Source organism: Eucyclogobius newberryi, unplaced genomic scaffold (genome assembly GCF_026437365.1).
Source record: "Eucyclogobius newberryi isolate DKJ021-1_F unplaced genomic scaffold, fEucNew1.0.hap1 SCAF_7, whole genome shotgun sequence".
NCBI classification, from domain to species: Eukaryota; Metazoa; Chordata; class Actinopteri; order Gobiiformes; family Gobiidae; genus Eucyclogobius; species Eucyclogobius newberryi.
Genome location: NW_027316389.1, coordinates 15,227,050 through 15,249,020, shown reverse-complemented (window position 1 = coordinate 15,249,020; position 21,971 = coordinate 15,227,050). Strand labels below are relative to the sequence as shown.

General features: G+C 39.3%; 1 protein-coding gene across 2 annotated transcripts in view; it reads left to right on the top strand.

The window, feature by feature from the left end:
- tspan9a (tetraspanin 9a) overlaps positions 1–21,971 on the top strand; it is a 197,531-nt gene that overhangs the window by 159,149 nt on the left and 16,411 nt on the right. For both annotated transcript variants that reach the window (XM_072434832.1, XM_072434831.1), the window contains 4 exons: positions 2,018–2,092; positions 16,149–16,250; positions 16,433–16,564; positions 18,590–18,673. In XM_072434832.1, the coding sequence (XP_072290933.1) occupies positions 2,018–2,092; positions 16,149–16,250; positions 16,433–16,564; positions 18,590–18,673 (393 nt within the window). The remainder of the gene's footprint in view (positions 1–2,017; positions 2,093–16,148; positions 16,251–16,432; positions 16,565–18,589; positions 18,674–21,971) is intronic.

Sequence of the window (21,971 nt, the reverse complement as noted above, 5' to 3'; positions counted from 1 at the left end):
GACAGACCAAGTAAACATAATTCTTCAAACAAATTGGTGATGTTTATGCCCTCATTGAAATTAAAGTGAAAAGTAGCAGTAATTTTCTCTATAATTTCTGTAAACAACATAATCAAAAAAATCTGGCGTTGAACAAACAAAAAAACTTAAAAATGCATGTATTTCCCTTCTGTTGCTGTTCATTTTTCCATCTTCTTTCCAATGCCCCTGAATGGGTTTAAAATGTGCACTTTGAACTGAATCTGGACAATACATATTACACATAGAATCTCCAGCACAATACTTGCTCATCACATTAAAATCGTGTCACTACATATTGTAAACGTTGTATTTCACAGCTCTTTCTGCCAGTTTTTCATTTTGAATATCTGCGTTTGTCTTGGATTGTCTGAGATTTTGTAAACAATAGAAAGACCAAACATTGAGTTCCTGTTCACCGATAACTCTCTCCTCATCAGAAACATTCAAAGCGCTAGACTATCACTATCGCGTTCTGCTTAGTCTAACCTTTTTTCTTTGCTATTCACTGCCAAAGTGTTTACACAGACAAATAAAAAGAGAATAACCTGTGAAGGGAAACAACAGACTGTCGGGCTGAGACAGCAAGTTGGAAACCTTTTTGAAAGTACGAATCGCTGCGAGTGAGACCGCACGCCCACAAAATGCAAATGGCATGCGCGCTAACGTCTCCGCTCATCAGAGCCACCAGTTATTTGTGCAAACAGGGCCTCTTCCTTTACAACAATGTGACAAACAGAGTGTGAAGGCAGCGGTGAGAGACTCCAGCCGCCGACCGCACACTCAGCCCCCCACAAAGTCATTCAGTTACTACTCGGCCCAAATCAGCCCTAACACGTCCTCCCAGCTCCAGGTCTGGTATAATGGATAATAAACTGTTTTTACCTTTCAAAGAGTTTAGAAGAGGCTTGTCAATAGGGAGCTCAAACATGAAGGAACAGAAACGCACTGGGCTTTGTTAGACATGTATTTTAGGGTGGTATTAAATTGGTCTACAGTGAGAATGCATGCGTTTCAAGGCATTCTTTCTTAATTTTTTTTTTTGCAATAAGACTCTGAAATTGACATTCGTATTTTCCGGACTATAAGTCGCACCGGAGTATAAGTCGCACCAGCCAAAAAATGCATAATAGAGAAGAAAAAAACATATTTAAGTCGCACTGGAGTATGAAATGCAGTTGCAAGTGTGAACATAACAAATAGTATCACATATAAGTCGCTCTGGAGTATAAGTATAAGCATATAAGTATAAATATAAGTATAGTATATACTTATAGTCTGGAAAATACGGTACATTTAAGAGACATTCCAGGCAAAGCAATCGCATCTGCATGGAGACGAGCAGGCAACCAACCTCCCATCAGAAAAGTAACATAATGTAACTTTAAAAACCTTTTTCTGGTGTTGCTTTCTGGTTACGAGCCTTTATGGCCTGTGAAAGTGGCACCAGAAAGTCTGCAGGGAAAGTCGATGTAAAGGGCACATGAGCAGATGGGGATTGTAACTTTTGCATATCCATTTGAGTGTTTTTTAGAAAATTAGCACATTTCTAATTGAAAACAACATCTGAACAGTTGAAAGTCCTCAACATGTTGCGTATAATTAAGAATCTGAAACGCATTAATAACCCAGTTCAGTGTTATTTAATCAGCGTCTACAAATGAATGAATTGAATTTTTTTTTTTTTGTTACTCCACGAGATTTTATGAATAGTGTAATCTATAATAAGCATCTGCACTTGTTGAATTAATGATTTCTGAAGAGGTATTTGAATCATTGTTTCGACATATTTTCTGCACTTCAAGTCAAGTCGAGCTTTATTGCCGTGGAACAGTTCAAACCGAAGTGTTGAACAGGGGCACCGATGCCACTTACGCTACAAATGACCTTTTCACCCAGTTGTTTCTGCCAGAAAACAAGTTCCGTGTGTGTGCGTGACATGTTTGCAATGGCCTGATATTAACGTTGAGCTGATTTATTTCCTTTCTCTCTCTTACAGTTCTTCATAGTCCTGCTGATCATTCTCCTGGCAGAGCTTATACTCCTCATCCTCTTCTTCGTGTACTCGGATAAGGTATGTTTCATCAGCTTTTGTTTGATTTCACGCATATTTTCTCTCTACTTTTGGCAAGTTTATGCAACACTTTCAAAGGCCGTGACTCTTACAGTGCTGTTCTCTACTGTTCTCTCACTCTGTTCAGCGCCGCACACTCCAAGCAGGCAATAAAATGGTGTTAGCGCGATAAACAGTGTTCCAGTCGCTTCCTGAGTTATTGTTGTTCATGGCCGCTCCTTCAATGTGTTCCATATCCAAACCTGTTAAAGGTTAGGCCACAAAATGCAGGCCAATCCCTACCAGTTGGCTCTTTGTAATTGGCCGCAAATGAATTTCCCATGACCCTTTGCATGTGTTCCGCCGAGAGTGCTGACGATACTTTCCCGCGGTCCTTAGATGGTTGTTTAATTGGTGGTTAAAGGTGCACTCTAAGCAACGTTTCTGGTGGTGTTTACATGGAGATGTTATTGATTTCTTCTGTATGCTCCACCGTACGGCAATACATTACGTCGTTCTCCATGGAGACGAGCAAGGGTGGTCACCATGCAGCTCAGGAGATGCGAGTCGTCTCACAATAAGATTTTTTTTTTTAATTTTAGATGGCGTTTTTAACAACGAAAACACCTGTGATTGAGTAAATGCAATAAAGACGCATTCACTGTTCAGGCAAAGCAATAACATCTCCATGGAGACGATCAGACAGCATACCTTTGACCAGAAAACGTTGAAAAAATAGTCCAGTCTTGTTTCTTTCTTTTATTCATGTCAGTTCATTTTCTAAGATTTAAACCAGGAAAGGCCATTATTTTTAGCCCAACTGTGATTGCACAAAATGTTTTCTAAGGAAATGTTTGAGAAATAAGTCTCATAATATCGACTCAAATGTAGAACGTTACATTATTTAGTGGTTTCTTTTGCCCGTTAGCTGTCCGAAACAAACTCTTTACGCATTCAAAGTCATATCCGGCGCGGCACAGGGGACGCCGTCTAATTCCCCATCTTTTCTTTCAAACTTATTGCTTGAACTTTGTCTCAGTCACTGATAAAAGAATTCATTCAGCAGCCAATCCATTCTCAGATGTGGATCAGGTCTCACAGGCAGCCACACCGTGTCAAGATTAATATGTTACCTTATCTACCCACATAAAACCGGCTTAACTCCTTCTAAGGAAAAAAAAAAAAAATCCCTATAAACTTTGATTCTGTCTTCGGAATTTTAAAACAACACGCGCTCAACCCAGTTACATCTTCATAACCTGTGAAGAAGGAAAAACGTTTGTAGATATGAAGGGATGTTTTAAAGGAGAGATCAGATGTGACTGGTGCAGTATCTTGTTGCGAGGACCCCGACCGAGCAGCGCTGGAGTTTATCTGATGAATAACTGCTTATTTACTCTGAATTAACCTCAAATAACTGGATTCAAATGTCATTGACAAGACCGTAATAAAATTGTGAGTTTCGAGTCGCATCGGGATCATGTCTTCACACATCACAATTTGTTTTAATGCCTGAGCCTAATGTTAAATACATTTTAAGACTAGCTACATACTAGACCTGTCACAATAATTACTATCTCGACCAGTGGTTCAATAAAGAATAGGTGGAACCGTATTTTGACTATTTATCGTGCATTTTCTTTGCATTTGCAGGGATGTGTTGTTATATTTTTGTATTTTTGCAGTACGATAATATTTGCGCTGTAGAGGGTCGAATAATTAACTTCTATGACTAATTACACACACTAATTACGTACTAATGTGTTTAATCCTGTCCTTTTATTTATTGCAAATCATGTTTTTGAACAATGAGATTTGTGTAAGAGTTATTGTGTCAGCCGTATAAATATGATTCTTTATCGTGCCATTTTTCTGTAGCAGTATATCACACTTATACACACATTTGTTATCGTGACTACACACAAGTACTCAGATACTGTAGTGACAAATGTATTTACCAGTAGCAGCTTCTCCGGCAGCTCTTTTCTTTACGTGAATTGTCCGACGCGTCTCTGTGGTCGTTTTGGACACGTTGCCGATAACAAAGTTTCTCGGCGTTCGATCCAGAGCTCTATTTAGGAGGTCGGATTGTTTATTTTTGAACTCTTATACAAGACAATCAGGTTTGCGTCTCTCCTGTGAGCGCTAACATGCCGTGCGAGCTCCCCTCTCTGCCACGGCTACAGGGAATGATCAGAGGAATCGCTAATTCACTTCTTCTATTTGATCTCCTAATCACAAGGCATTTATTAAAGGAGTCTGGAAGTTGTATAGTAGACTGCTGCCGCTTTTAAACGTTAATAGACACAGGGACATTGTAAAAAAATGAAAAAAAATACACAAAAAAACCTTTCTTGGTCTTTCAAATGAGACATGATTTAGTCATGAGCGACGCCTGGGGAAGCTCTGATCCTTCAGGGTGACAAGCTGTCAACGAGATGTGGAGCAAGACGAACACGAGTGAGCTGCGAGAGCGAGCGTTTTGAACATACTTTTTTTGAACTTGCATTTCGATACCTACTTTTCATGCTTATTCCGTTTAATCCTAGCTAGGAGGTTTTACTACAATCATTTTTGGAGCGTTGAGTTGAGTGATGATAATGTTAGGCAGTGAATGAATGTGTCTGGCCCGAGGGACAAACAGCAGTGTGCAGGAAGTGGATCAAGCTACGATTACTGGGCCAGTCATCAAAAACATAAAAAGCAATACATTTCCACACTGTTTTATCAGCCAGAATTTATAAGTTAACTACTCTATTGCGTATTCCGGGCATTCTTTTGTCTTTCAAAAGTATTTTTAACAATGAAAGCCGCGCTGACCCTGAGAGCACCTGGATAAACAACAAACTGATAATCAAAGAAAAGAGTGCAATGTATTCACTCCAAGAAAAAATCTCTTGTATTATTGCAAAATCTTCACACATTTCCACCTGGTCCCCTCATATAAGTCAAACCCACCTTTCATTAACCCTAATGAGAGCCCTGTTTGTTTCTCACAAACACCCAGGGACGGTGAGCTCTTTGATTAAATGCCATACGACGGCCCCGGTACAATAAAGGCCAGGCCCACCGTTAGCAACCAGCTGACTCCGGCAGATGGCTCAGGCCAAACCAGATTAGAACCATTTGTCTTTAGCGCTCTGACCTCATTGTGCTACCGACCCAACGTACGACTCCAGCGGAAGGCAAATCAGAGAAGAGCACATTATAGGGAGAGACAGAGGAAGAGACCGCTGAGGCGAGCAGCGACTGACAGGCTGCTGAGGGAGAGGCTGAAGTCACATGTTTTATTCCAGAGCAAATAATGCGCACCAGGTGACTGCGCGGTGTTTACACTTCACTTATCATGAGAAAACAGTCGTCTCAGCACTGCGGCGCTACCACTGCATCTTCACCACAGGACTTCTACCTCTAAGAGCCCGTCATTTCTATAGCACTTTAATCTGTAGCATATCGGTTGTGATTACTGCCGGTTATTTGCTGCCAGGAAGATCCCGGAACAGAGCTAAATGTGACTTTATGTACAATATAAAAGCACACGAGGAGACACCAAGCAGTTGGACTTGTGAGAGAGGCACACAGGTCTATAAACTTTATCAAAACTGTGATTATGCTGTGTATCAACATAGAATCTGAAACCAAGATGGATATTTTGTTCTTTTGCCAACACTTGTACCAGAAAATTGTCCACAGCTGAAATCAGTGCTAGCCAGACTCATGGAAGCTCCAACCGTTAGTACAACTGCACTGGTCCAGAACGTATTTGTTTTATTCATGATTATTAATGGTCATCTGTGGCTCAGTCGAGACATTAATCTACGACGGAAAAGGTCTGTGGGTCAGTCCCTGCTCTCCTCTTGCATATTACTTGTGATGTAGCAAGGCAAGTTTATTTGTAGAGCACAATTGTACAGAGTATAATTCAAAATTGCTTTACAGATCAAGAAAAGAACCATTAAAATCACAATACAAACCATGAAAACATAATCGATATAAATGGACTTTAAAACAGAAGAGCACTGATAAAATCCTTTGCGCAACTAAACAGAACTGCTGTGAGCCCGTACTGTATATGGATCTTGTAGAGTAGAGGCTCTTTGGGATTTGACTTACATTAAACAGAAATGCTGAATCCCCATGTTCTACAATCCAGCCACAAGCCATTCTTTAAAGCAATACCACATGATTACCATCCATTGTCTGTGTCGTGTCACTTTTGTCATGCCTCTCATCAGTGCCACCATTCCCAGCATGCACTTGCCCTTTAATAAAAAGTCTGTTCCTTCCTTCCTGTGTCCCGAGCCCCTGATTCCCCCTCCGAACAGCCCATCAGACCAGCGCAGGCGGGTCTCATGTCTACATTTGTTCGCTGGCCCTGTTGCACTCCCCGGTCATCCCTTATTTTCCAGACCAATTACAGCAGAGCAGTGGGGGTTCTTCTGAGTGGCCCGGCCCCGGGGCCCGGCACGCACGCAGAGACTCGGATTTAAAGTCTTCTATTTAATGATGTGCTGTTGGGGACCTCTGCTTCTGATGCTGCGTCTCTCCACATCATTTATTACATATCAGACGCTTTTCAAGCCACTTGTTCAAAGGCGTGTGCTGGAACACTGTTAGCTGCACTTGTTTGGGCCCAGCGTGAAGCAACAGCACTCAAGAGGGAAAGCGGACACATTCCACTTTTGAAAGAATTGACCTGTGTTTTTGAAACTGTACAAACCTGTGGTCTATTTTGAGAGCAATTTATTGTGTAAATATTGAGAAATTATTAACACATATTTTATTTTGGGAGAAATATGCATACAATTTGGGTTACTTTCACTCATATTTGATGTGCAAAAATGTGCTTTTCTACTTTTCATCAAGTAAGGCAAGGCAAGTTTATTTGTAGAGCACATTTCATACACAGGGCAATTCAAAGTGCTTCACACAGCAGGACAAATGCATTAAAATCACAAAGAAATTACAGAAACAGAAATACAATAAAATTAACTAAATTAAAAATAAAAAAACACCTAGCCACAAAAAGAGAAGAGTGCAAAGAAAAATCCTTTCAGTCATATGCGCAGCTAAACAAAACTGTTTTTAGCTTAGATTTGAACATTGTTAGAATAGAAGCCAAAGTATGTGTCAGTATACTCACCACAAAGCACAATTACCAGATTTCTCATATTATAGAGGCAAAAAATGCTTTTATATTTTATTCTCGCCGCTCATGTAGATCACACCGTGCCATTTGATATAATTGCAGTAATACAATTAGTTAGCCTTTTAACATTTTCTTTTGACTTTTTGTTGAGTCGTGCCTGACAAACATTAGCAATCACTTTTCACTTTTGTTTTCTTGTCAAAGGAACTGAGCGGCTGGAGCATTAAAAGCACATTTTTAACTCACCAAACTCACCTGCTGTGTCGGTCGTTTTGGAAATTGTCACAGATGGGTCGTTTTGTTGATGATTTTTTTTAAGTTATTCCTTGGGCATTTTCATTTCGCTTATTTGCCAAACTTCCCGCCTTGGCTGTGAAGATTTGGAACTTGGCAACATTACCATTATTACTGTGAAATATGGCAGCAGGGGAAAGTGGAGTACATTTAGCACAAGGCACTAATTGCTCCTCCGACTCACCCCCGACTGTACATCTGCGTCAGGTGTGATTTATGAGCACATTTCAGCAGTTTTTAAAAGACAATATTAGTTTACGAGTCTGTAGGGAGATAATAATGAGAACGATGAAGAGGGAGATACAAAATATATGTATTTAAAAAGGCAATTTGAGCTGTAATAGTGAATTATCTTTCTCGTAATACAGTATAGCAAAACCTTTATGGATTAAATGTCTTGTCAAAACCAACTGTTGTTCTGCCTTTGGTCACAGAAGGAAACAGATTCAGCACTAACTACCGATTTGATTGATTGTGACAAGAACTGCAAAGTAGGATGTTATTGCAGAGCTACCCGAGATTTGTGCTGTTGTTACTAGAATGAATCTGTTGGTTGAAGGTAGCCTGAGTTTAAAATGAATGGTTCGATGTGTCCTACATTGAGATAAATTCAAAGATACCTGCCACAAACAGCATTAAAACATGAGAATATGATACAGTTAGATAAAAAGCATCAAAGTCAAACAGATGATTTTCGTGTCATTTCCTTTCTCTGGAGGAGTTTGGTTTGAATGAAATGGATGACAATTTCCAGGCTGTATTGGACATTGACTTAACACAACACACCCTGAAAATGTCAATGGGACGACAGCGGTTGAGCATTCCCTTCAAGTTTGAAGAAAATCTGAAGCAAAACTTTCCCAGGCAGGATTTCTCGCCCTCTTGACTTAGGAACAGTGTGTCTCATTCACAAATCATTGAATGCTGACTGAAAATCATTTGGACTTTGATGTCAGCCGGCGCCAAAACAAGATATTTTTCCATTTTCACTGTAAATTACGATGCACGTTTGCACGGCTTTTTCTCCTCAATTGACATGTGAGTTTTTTCTTAAAATCAATACATTTCATGTTTTCTCCCAAAGTATATAATGCAAAAGCAGGACCTTGTAACAAAAACGAGGCCGCTGCATGCTGCCTGCAGTTAAGAATAAAGCATTGTATTTCTTGTCAAGTAAAGCTCTCTGATTGGCCGCCCCAGTTTAACTTCACCATCTGAAAAAAGCTTTTCTTAAACTGTGCCCTGAAATGAAATGCATTTGGATATTAAACTAGTGCCAAAGGGTTTGTGAGAGCGAGGGAAGCATTAGATTTAAATACTTTTGCGGAATGAAAATCAGCTTTAATGAAGCTTTACCTGACTTTACACTAACACTAATGTAAAAGCAACTATCTGAGAAAGAAATAGACTGGAGCAAATCACCTCTGCATTCGAGGCATTCGGGTAATTGATAACAGTGTAACAAAAGGAATCGCCTGCCAGGGACACTATCTTTGTCCAATCAAGAGCAAGGTTGAATGAGAACCATGTAGAAACAACAAAAACAACAGCAAAAGCAGGAGCCACAATGACGTAGTTCAAACTAAAACATGCTGTTGACTTATGGTTCAAAATGTATGGCCTGAGAGGCAGATCGTCCCGCTCTGGCTGCCTCCTGCTGTGACAGACACAAACAGATATTTAAATGGAAAGCAGTCTCTCCTCTCTGCTTCTTCTGCCTTTGTGAACGCCTGTCTATCCATTCCCTCTCTCCGCCCCATCTGTGGCTCAAAGCGGATTTGGTAAAAAGCTTCAGAGCCGATGATGGATGTCCTGTCCTGAACCCCGAGGGAACCGCAATGCAAAAAGACTCGGTTTTATCACATAAACAAAACAAACTATTTCATAACATCTCAGTGCTCGTTTATCCTTACATTACGGTATTTTGTGTGTCAATTCGGCATCAACAACAAGGTGAAAGACAAGAAGTGTCATGATTGTGACAAGGCTGGCAGTGTCGCACACATTTCTGGTGCTCAAAGTCAAATTTACATTCATTTTCTCCATTCATTTTTAAAAGAAATCTAATATTGCCAAGTAAAATAAAAGTGACGATCAGACAGACTTGTATCTCAGTGTATTTCTGAAACGATTGAGTATAAAACACAAAGTCATTATTAGATTTCCCATGAACGTTTTCCATTATAAATTTGACTTGAATCTCATCATGCTTTAGTCATTGAACAGGAATTTTACATTTGACAAGAAATGCTGTCACCAATTAGCCAATTAGCAACCAATTAGCTTTCTTTCCTTGTATCTTGATTTTGATTGCCTGGCAATTTTCCTTTTTTTTTTTTTGTTACAATAATTGTGTATTAAGCTGCCTTAAAAGGTGAATTTCTCCCCTGTGATAGCAAATAAAGTCTATGTCATTTTGGTGCCACAGTGTTGAGTTTATCTGTGTTTATCACTTCACCCGTCAGATGTCATGATGTTTGGTCTGATTGGTGCTTTGCCGCAATAAATGGCCATTGTTTTCTATTATTAATGTCATTGTTTTATTTATTCTTTTATTTTTTTATTGTGTGTGAGAGATACAGAGATAGAGAGAGAGACTACTGCAGAGTAAATGAGGACATGCATGACTAATTCTTATGAAACAGGGCCATAATCAGGACTGCCCCGTACCCGACTGATTACACCATAATTATTGTGATTGGATGAAAACCCTACTTTGAAATACAGACCACTGCTAATTTCCATTTAGATTTGGTTTTATCTCTGACCAATTCTACCATAAACTTCAGCCGAATGTAACTGTGGCTCTGACCCACTTGTTAATGGGTTCGTGAGCTTTTAAAAAAGTAATGATTTCAAAAGTTGTTCCTGATACTTTGAATAGATTTCCTGGCAAGATGAATTAACCACTGTTTATAATAATTTCAAATACAAGATGGGGGGACGGCAATGGCCCTAGTGCAGAACTACTGAGATACTTACTCATTGTTCATTCACTGAGACTCATTCATTGTTCATTGTTTTATTGTTTTATAGTTTTATGTTGCACCGAATCACCAAGACAAGTTCCTTTGTGGCAAAAAACCTTTTCTGATTCTGAGATAATATCTGAGAACCAAATCTAATCTGACAATTTCAGACATGAATGAGGAATATATGGTCTAAAATTTGAAGAAAAAGAAAAGCCATTGATAAGATATCAATAGTTTTGTAATCATTATTATCATCATCATCAAAAATACTGAACCAAGCCACAAGGTGTAAGGTGTAAATAATTGTATGTTTTTAGTTGTCTTACTTTGGCTGCAGTTATTTTATTACTTAGTTTACAGATTTTTAAATGAAATATATTGCACAGGCGCACGGAATATAAATATAATTTCAATTTCAAAAGATGTTTTCTTCCGGGTTTGCCCAAAACAGGGGGGGGGCTCTTGTCTTTTGACTTAATACCGCTTTTTACATTTGATTTAATACTATTTTGCTTTGTCGGCGGTACTTTATTAAAAAAAAGTAGATAATAATTTATTTTATTTATATTGTATAAATCAATAATCTAAGTGCGGCGGATCCGTAAACCAAGTAATAAAATAACTAAAGCCTTTCCTACAAATTCCTACAATAAGGAATTAATGCTATTAAAATGTGTTAATCAAGTCCATATCATTAGCATTTAAAGATATAGAGACATGAAACACTTTAATATGCTTTTAAGTGTGGGTCTGACGCTTTTGCAGCCTCCTGGAATACACCCTGAAATAGTCCCTAGAAAAGCAGAAATGTCAGATGAAAAATAAGGAAAGTGTCTGAGGAAGCGAGCGGCGAGTTGGTTTTTTCTTCATCAGTAAAAATAGGCTAATACTACAGCTGTGTATGTTTGTGGAAAATGGGTCAGAGCGTTGCATGATCAAATCCCTGTTTGTTCTGCCTTCGTTTGTCTGCCTCTTGTTAGCGTCAAAACTGGTTCATTACGTTTCATTTTTAACCAGCTCCAGCGGAAGAAGCGAGCAGACTTATGAGTGCTTTTTTTTCAACGTACAATCGCAAGCTGCCACTCTTGCCCGTAATGAGATGTAGTGGGTTGGAAAAAGTTTGAAATCTAAAACTGTGAGTGTGAAGAATCGTAATCCCGTTGCAGGGTGTTGGTACGGGCTGTTTTAAGAGGGCTCTGCAAGATTCATGATTACTAAAGCACTTAAACCGAGGGCGTCTTAATTGCTCTGTTCAAATTCAGTCCCACTTTAATGTTTAATTCAGCAAATAGTTTCCAAATCCAGGAGATTAAGAAGAAGAAGAAGAAGAATCGGCAGCTTTTGTTTCATCATAATATCCTGTACACACTTGACAGTACTTGATTTACTCATATGGTCATGGTGGCTTAGTGTATAAGATAAGATAAGATATTCCTTTATTGTCCACACATGGGGAAATTTCATTGTTGCAATGCAGGTAGATACAGAGGAAAAGGACAGATAACTTATAGGAAGACACACACTGTTATATACAGATCAGCCATGGCAATGTTTCCATTTGTGGTACTCTTCCATGAAACAGAGCGGATGATACATCAAAAAAACATACACGTACACTTTATTGTCTCTTTAGGGACATTTGTAGTCCGATTAGGTTTATTGGGTCTTCACATTTTCATAAACGAATGCTAAACTTTGTACTCTGTAACCGACCCATCCTTCAATGCCGCTGGAGCAGTCTGTCAGGACACATTTTCAGACAGGCTTATGGAGGATTTTACCCACAGTATTTTACACTAGGGCCCGACCGATATGGATTTTGCGGGGCCGCTACAAGGCCAATATATCAGGATGTTGGAAGTGCTGATATCCAGTGTAACCGCCGATATATTTGATCATGTAAAATAAATTAGTTTATTGGCAGCTGATGATAAAGTGTGTCAGGCTCTATTTATTTTAAATTGGGTTTATTAAGGTGACTTTAACTGTTCTTAATCTAGATTTTGCCTACAATGCAGCTAAAAAGCAAGGGCCAAATTACAATTCAGGTCTGTGGAGAGGTAACTGCGCTCACAGTAAGAATTCATCTTTTTCAAGGTAATTTTGAACAATAAAAACACCTGAAATGAAATAAATAGAAGACGTTTAATGCCATACTGTTGACCATTTTTACTGTATAAACTTTGTGCTGCTTCCACCACTAATCCCTCTATTTCCATCAAGGTATACATTACATTGGGAAATTAAAGATTTATAGTAAGTACTACAGGGCACTACATAGCTTTAGTTTTAGCATCGATTAGTATCTACTTTGGACTACAACTGTTTAAAGATTCCTGTCCAGGCTCACCACTCACCATCTGACTTAAATACAGTATGTCTCAAATTATTTAATGCTGTCTGAAAATCACTTGGACTTTGATGTCAGCCGGCGCCAAAACAAGATATTTTTCCATTTTCACTCTGTAAATTCAGAAGCACATTTTGCTTTTTCTCCTCAGATGACTTGCAAACACTACTAGTTTATCTAAACTTTAGACCAGAAGTACTTTTTAAAATCAATTTATCTTTGTTTACTAGCTGTAGGCTATGTATTGGTGGAAAATAAATTTAAAATAATTTAGGAGTTTTTGACTATTAAAATTGTTTTCTTAACAAACGGGAGACATTGTAATGTTGGTCAAACATGAAATCATATGTAAATGTGTACTGTTCCTGCTCAGAAACATGATGAAATACAATCACAAATTTAGTTGAATGACTTGGTAATGCAAAATGGAAGCAGTTCAATTAAACACCATGTCTCTATTTAGCATCAGTAACTTTGACACACTGTTGGTAAATAAAAAATGATATTAGATGTGCCAGTGACATTGTGGAAAGAAGGTCCCAAGTTTGATTCCTGAGCACATTGGGGCCTTAACTTATATGTTCTCCACAAAACCTGAAAAAGGAGGAATTGTTCCCTTTGGTAACAATTAATAGTTTCTTAGCCTAAACCTTCAACAAAAGTGACATTGTTGCGTAACTTACTGCATTCACTGGCATCACTGTGTTAAGTTAATTCCCTATAAGTGATCTGTTCTTCTGTATCTACCTCTGTATCTACCTGCTTTGCACCAATGAAATTTCCCCATGTGGGACAATAAAGGAATATCTTATCTTATCTTATCTTTAAATCCTTTTATCACCACATTTCCTCGGTTGTATTCATTGCATTAGAGAGGTTTGAGCTAGTGTAATTACCGTACAACTCCTTGACTAATGACTAACATGCTGTAGCATACGTTTTACATGCTTTGCACAAGTTTGAATCGATTAAAAGCAAATCTGTCTCTGGCTGAGAGCGCATAACACCTCGACGTCTTAGCTTACACTTTGCTCGCATTCTTTGGGACTCAACAGTGAATGTGTGACTGTGTCTAGTCAAGGCATGACATATTTGGGAAGTAGGTATGTTTTTCATGCAACTTTTTTGGTCGTATCTTGTAAAGAAATTAGACAAAACCCAATGCTGTTCCTTAACACACAGAGAACACAATTCAACTTAGAATATGAAACGATACAGAAACGTCAGACTTTTGTGTAGCATGCATGGGAGAAACCGTCGGGCCGGGTCGCCAAGGCTGTTGTAAGCAGCCTGGCGACCCTCCTTAGTCTCACAACATTTTTCTCATGCAGGTTGGTTTTATTAGATATTATGGAATAGGCGGGTCACATTTCTCATTGGTCAGTTTCACATCAAGGCACTTGTCTTGTACAATAGTTGGTATTTTCCTTAGAGATAAAGCATGGGTAATGTTTACCCAAACCCCCCTGGGCTGTTACCCCCCTCCCTAGGAGTAAACATTCTTTGGCCCATCTTTACGACACCTTCACAAATGCAGTTTTTCACATGCCGTTTTTCTCTTAGACTAATGATGCAGATAATATATCACTATTATGCAGATAAAATACATCACAGAAATATAATCATATATTTACATTTTATCACATATCTCTGTGGCAATCTGCTAATTTTGGTGATATTGTGATAGCTTTAGTTACCTCTTAAAGGCTTAGTAAGTAACACGAAGGCTACATGATGGGATTCAAACTGCAACGTAGACTCTTATAAATGAAGTGTGTCGGCTGCTGTAATCTAGAGTGCATCTCAATATGTCCTGAGAGTTATCAGGTCTCATAGGCCCAGTTCAGTGCAAAAGGAAGGATAATTCTGTGTATCTCATTAAGACATGGGATCACATACTAATCTGCATCAGCCTTGGCTCAACCCTCAGTACATAGTTGGGTGCAGTCAGGAGGAAAATGATTAGCTTGCGTTGCTGAAGGGCACGTAGGCTCCATGTGCATCAAGTGTATCAAATCTGCATCAAACTTTTCCAACAGATCAACGTTCTATTTCGATAACATGTAAAGTTTCTCAAAGTCATCCTGGCGCCAATCATTTTTAGCTTGATTTCGTAACTTGTCAAGTGCCACTCGCAATCTATCTCAGCTTACTTGAAAACATTATTTTCCGCTTCACTACACGGTACGGCCACTATCATTATCCTTTACGGCTGCGAGCAGAGGAAGACGCTGACAAATTGCAAAGAGCATGTGAATGTGCTCATACAAACACTAACCGCCTGCTCTAGGGGAAAGGCAATAATTACGTCCATAACTCAATTTACAGCAGAAACAGGCCATTCAAACGTGTTTAGTTAAGAGACTTTACTATCTCTGAGCGTACACAGAGTAGAATTGAAGTAAATAATCACAGTATAAATACACATTAATTATAAAAACTTAATGACCATGTAAAAAAAAAAAATACAATTATGAAAAGTCTGCGCTCAATTATTTGAGATTCCACATATTTTCATTGTCTTGTGAAAAACAACATAATTTTAAACTGCAGAAGGGAGCTTGGTTGCAGATAGGGATGCACCGGTCCAGCTTTTTAGTTCCAATATCGATAATGATACCAATATAAACCAATACCGGGTTATTTTACTTCACGTCATGTTTTCAAATCTTCTTAAAAGATTAAGACTTGTTTACTGAGACTGGAAAATGTAAATTAAACTTTGCATTCTGTAAGTTATGTGCTTTAAAATGAGGTATTACATCCATCCATTTTCTACCGCTTGTTCCCTTTCGGGGTCGCGGGTGACTGGAGCCTATCCCAGTGACTTCGGGCCTTAGGCGGGGTACACCCTGGACAGTGGCCAACTTGTCGCAGGAGGTATTACATGTTAATATTTATTGCTTTAGTTAGTAAAATATGTTTGTCTTCTCAAATGGCTAATTGGAGTATCAGATCAGTATCAGAAGATAAGGGAATCGATACTTAATCCTTTAAATTGTCCAGTTTGGTGCTGATAATAATACTAACACAATGCATCCCCTTTTTGCAGGACATATGGACATTTTGTTTTTGAAGAACAAGATATAAAAAATGAAATCAAAAACATTAAACATATCAAAATATCACAGCAGATCTGCCCCCATCTGCCGTCTCTTTGGGCAGTAAAGTATTTAATTTTTTTATGGTTTGTAAAACATGCCATTTTAGTGGAGACCATGATTGATTTTTAAAAAGCCATTTAAAAAGCCAGGTCGACAAACATTCAGAACACAAAGCGTCAAACCGTGGGTGTTTTTCTGTCATCCACAGGTGAGCGACAATGCCAAAAAGGACCTGAAGGACGGCCTGGCTCTGTACAACTCCGAAAACAACATAGGACTTCGAAACGCCTGGAACATCATTCAGGCCGAGGTATTACACATAAAAAAAGACACATTAGCATTATAATGACAGCACCATTGCCAACACATTACGGTCATTCAAAATATGCAAAATTATTCTTACTAATGTGCTATCTGGCATTACTTCCGCTAAAACAAATGCTAATTAAAAATGCTTGGCTTTGAAGTAACGCTTTTGAATGTGTGCGACAGTGGAAGTGCTGTGGAGTCATCGCTTACACAGACTGGCACGAGGCGCTAAAGGAGAAGGTGGTTCCGGACCGATGCTGCCAGGAGCATTACCAAAACTGTGGGCGCAATTCTACCAACATGTTCTGGAACAGGGTGAGTTGGGGAAAACTGCTGTAAAATGGTAATTAAATAGGAAGTCTAGAAATAATATAATAGGTTGTTTGAGGTTATTATGATCTGCATTCCCTTGAAATGCCTTTGTTGTTCTTGACTCCGCTCCAGCTAAACCGCACAATATAATTCTAGGACTAATTATCACAAACAAGTTTAATATCTTTGGTTGCTAGAGTGACCGATACACAATGTTGAATTAGATATGAGACCAAGGCACAGCAGGAGACAGAATCCGTTTAAGATCGGCCATGCTGCTCATTTTAATTTACATCTTGCCAAATTTTGTTCAAGCCTTTTGGAGGAAACAGTGCCAAATGGAGTGGAGTGGTGAGAGTGTCACCAATTGAACATGTAACAGTGATTTTTCCCCATTGAATTGGGAAAATATTCTCTTCAGTTGTGTGCAGTATTCTACGTAGCTCTCGAGAAAGTCCAGTTTGTGGATATTAAATTGTGCTGTCCGACCCTGATGTAATCCACCTCTGGTCCATTAGAGGCCCGGCGCATAGTCTGAAGGAGTACGGAACAAAACGAAACAGAAATGGAAGCAAAACTCCTTATTCTGTAAATGTTAAATGGCGCTAACGTTAACAGCAAATCAAACACTGTCAAAACAATGGATGCACTGGACAGATTTTGTATGAATCTCTTTTAAACGTTGTACTTCACAGACACAAATATTCATGACTCTTGGTGAACCAGATCAATAACCTTGTCAGCACAGGGCAAAGTAAGCGTAGTTATATCAAATTAAATCTACAAATATTTATTTTTGGTTGCTATATGGCACTAAAACAGCTACAACTTTACTACCACTACTACTACTACTACTACTACTACTACTACTACTGCTACTACTACAACTTACTTCTACTACTACTATTGTCACTGCTATATTCTTTAATGGCACTGGCACTCATAGTTACTACTACTAGTACTATTATTATTACTTTTATTGTGGCTAAAATGTCACAAAACAATGTCTGAAATCTCAGCTATCCATGATATTGAGTGAAAACCAAAGCACCTTTAAGGCTTCAGGACGTATTTGCAGCTCTATTTCCGTTTAGTTAAAATCTACTTTTTAAGCAGTCAGACCACTTAGCACATTAAGCTGTAGACTTTTTTTTGTTTTACTCTCAACGCTTCATTCTCATCACGCTCTCTTCTCTTCATTATGCATGAGACAACAGCTCGTTTTTGTGCTGAAAACCTTACGGAACATTGTTCGCCAATCTACCCCATTAGCGGCCTAATCTGCTATTGGACTGGCGTGGGGCTTGTTAGCGGGGCCAAAGCAGGGGATTAAAAGCTGTAATACAATTGCAAAAATGAGAATAGGCAGACATTGAGCCGGCCTCGTGGGACGCCATAGCAGTGGTGGAGAGTAATCCTACCCAGAGGACACCACCACACACTTAACAGTATCTCCAGCTTGTGCTCACAGCGACAGGGGGACGCCGCCACTTTAAAGTTCACAGTCTACCTTTGAGTGGCTCCGCTTACCTTTCACCGCAGACTGACCTGGAGATGAACCCAGAAGTACAACGTAAAAAGCTTTATGTCTCCGATTCAAACCATGCATACAAACACCTCACTTATATAGCCATTTATAACACTTGATCCTATAGGGCTATAGAGCAAGGTGCCTCGTTTTTTTATGGCTGTCAACACTACAGCTAAAAGCGAAAAAGAACATCGCAGAAGCACTTGCAGAGAAGAAATTCCCTGGATGCTAGAACGTCAGAATACGTTTTGAGTTGTAGTGATATAAAATATTACTTATTAAGCGCGTTTGAAGATACTGTACCCAAAGACCCTTTACATAGAGGAGACGAACCAATGAAGAGAAAGTCATTGAAAAGCGTTTTTGAAGGGTTTTTCTTTGTTTTTTGGAAGATGGTTAGTGTGGATGAGTCTCTGAAGTTTTGAAGTTTTTGGGCCAGGCGTCCCAGAGGGTGCTCAAGAACCCTTAAATCATATCAAACGTGTCTTCTTTTTCAGGGTTGCTTTGAGAAAGTAGAGGAGTGGCTGGACGACAACAAGCACTTGCTAGGCACCATCGGCATGGTCATCTTAGTCGTGCAGGTATGTGATTCCCTCGTGTTCTGCATCTCTTTGAAATATCCCTTTCTCTGCCTATATTTGTTTGTCTGGCTGGTGCTGCCCCGTGTGGCCTCCGTGGGCGTTTCGGGCACCCACGCGTTCTGAAGTATAAAAGTACTTCTCTACACAGGTCCTGTCTGAGAGAATTAATGCCGCCTGCCAAGCCGCCGGTTGGGAAAGCCGAGGATTCACATGATAGAGTGAATATAGTGGCGCGGAGGACAATATGGCACAGAAAAGAGGCTGTGGGAGGAGCAGCTCATGTACATCCTTTTGTGCGACGCTCCGCTCGCTTTTTATATATTTTTAAGTATAGTGTAGCAATTAAGCTTTTTTTATTCCATGACATGGACAGTCGGGTCACAATTGAATTAAGTTTACATGCAGCAAACCATACTTCTGTCTTCCCACAAGCCTAATGCTGAATATCTTGATTGGAAATAATGTGTTCATCTATCAGCTTTCTGCTTTTGCATATTTAATATAAGCTACGAGCATCACATTCTGCTTGTGAAAAATTACCTAAACATTCCTATCTCATGCTCATAACTCTTTGCTGTGATATCTATTGGAGACCGCAAGAGAGACACTTGCAGCAATCTACCACCATTTACTTCATCCACTATTCAGCTCTCTCAACATATACACTATAAGTGAATAAAATATGCATCTATAATGTTTTATATTGATTGAATGTTTAAGTTCAAGTATAACATACATTCTCAATGTACATAACTTGGCAGTAATTGGCAAATGACACTGATTCCGAGATTATTTCTACGTATAGATAAAATGCAAGGAAAAAAACTCAAATAATTAATTAAAAATAAACAATCTTTGCCTTTTTCATGTAATTCATTAAAGGGAGTGTCTACAGAGCCGCGGCGCGCGGCCGAAACTGCCATGTTATTTTGTGCCGCGGCTCCTGAAACTGCTGCGCTATTTGACCGCGCCGTTTTAGACCGCGCCAGGTTAAGGTTAGGGTCAGGGTTAGGGCTAGGGTTAAGGTTAGGGTTACGGTTAGGGTTAGGGTTAGGGTTAACCATGAGACTATATGGCAGTGCCACGGTTCCTGAAACTGCTGGGCCATTTGCAGCCACGGCCTTCATTAAAAATATGCTTTGCCAAAGCAGCTCTGGTCAAAATGAGCCCACTGTGTGCTGTCTGCATCTAACAACAGAGCATTTTATCCTCAGCAAACCAAGAAGTGCATCGTTAGCATGCTATTTGTTTGCAGTACGATGATGGTAAAACTCGCTCTCTGAAAGTTTTGAAAAGCGGCAAACCACTGTTTAAAACATTCTAGTTCTTGCTTTTTTGCATTTTTAAGAAAATGAGCTGCAGTGATTTAAGTGATCATTCATTTTCATTCTTTTCATTCTCTTGTCTTTTATTGGTATTCTAATGCATATTCAATTCAGAAAATGCAGAACGAGAGCACACGGAGTTCAAAGTGTGCTCTCAAAATCAGATACAGTGTAAGAGCTTGATTGTGCTTCAACAATAGTCTCAGGACGCGCCTTGTGCAAAAGTACTGAAACGCTGACAGCCATTCATTTGTTATAGTCAGTCAGTTTGAATAAAGATGTTATGCCGACTCAGATTTCTCAGGTGAAAAAATAAAATACATTTTTCAATTAGGCTGAGTCTGTTTGCCGTAACCCGAGAGACCTGGTGTAAAAAAAAGAGCCTTAAGAGGAAATGCTCAAGGCCAAACAAGGACTCTAGCGTCTTAAATATTAAGTTAAGGCTACCCCAAATAAATTGTCTGTTTGCTGTAACCTGACCCAACAGTTTTTAAGTGGGTCGGTTGGTAGGTAAATTCTTATTTTTTTAACTTTGAAGGCAAAAAAAAAAGATTACAATTTTGTCAGTTTTTGACTCGGAGTGACCTCCAGGGGTCAGGCTTTCAACAGTCAATGACGGAAAACGTCTCGATCAACCCGATCAGGAGACTAAATCTCCCGATTTTAAGATATTTCAATCGACCTTTTGTACGCCGTTATTCTTTATTTTGGTAGCGAAGGCGAGCGGGGGGAACATGTGGGGGACACGGGCGCCGCCATGTTTGTTGTGATGACGCTGCTGGGCGTGTTTCAATCCCAGAATGTAATGCGCGAGGCGAATTTAAATCAAGCCACACCATGATACAGAGCGACATGAAAGGTGGCCAGGCCAGTGGCGCTGACAGAGGGAAGTCAACAGTTTCAAAGCAATATAGCATTTTTCATGCATTGTTTGTTTTATTACAGACGCACATGCAGGTCTGATAATGAGTACACACCTGCGTTGCGCAGTGCGTTTTTTGTTCCCTGGGATGAAAGTTAAGTTAACTAGCGCTTAAAAATTAAGCAATATTGCGCTTTAACAAATACTGGGTCAGTGAGTCGGCAAATTAATTGAAAAATAAAAGATTTTGGCGTTTTTTTGACGAAATGCTGATATTCGTGTTTGAGTCGGATCGTTCGGGTTACGGCAAACAGACATTATTTTGCTCAGCCTAATTAGAATGTAATATTTCTAAACAGTAATAAAGGACAGTTGGGTCTTGATTTGCACCTCATATCAAGAGCCATGTCATTCTATTGTGTTGTTGTGTGTGTAGGTACTGTTGGGTTGCTCCGCCTTCCTTTCATCATCCATTACACATATGGAATGGGATTGATTGAATGATTGTTTATTCGGGGTCACATTTTAATCTCATAAGATTATTATGAGGCAAGGCAAGGCAAGGCAAGTTTATTTGTAGAGCACATTTCATACACAAGGCAATTCAAAGTGCTTCACACAGCAGGAAAAATGCATTCAAATCACAAAGAAATTACAGAAACAGAAATACAATAAAATTAACTAAATTAAAAATTATCAATCCAACTGATTTTCTAAACTAATAAAATCACAAACAAAAGAGAAGAGTGCAAAGAAAAAATCCTTTCAGTCATATGCGCAGCTAAACAAAACTGTTTTTAGCTTAGATTTGAACATTGTCAGAGTTGAAGCCTGTCTCACATCTTCAGGAAGACTGTTTCAGATTTTAGCTGCATAAAACTGAAACGCAGATTCCCCATGTTTTGTCCTGACTCTGGGCACCAGCAGGAGGCCGGTCCCTGAGGTCCTCAGAGTCCGAGATGGTTCATATGGCACTAACATATCCAAGATGTACTTTGGTGCTAGGCCATGGAGAGACTTGTACACAAGCAGAGCTGCTTTAAAGTCTATTCTCTGAGCCACAGGAGCCAGTGCAGAGACCTGAGAACAGGACTAATGTGATCATACTTCC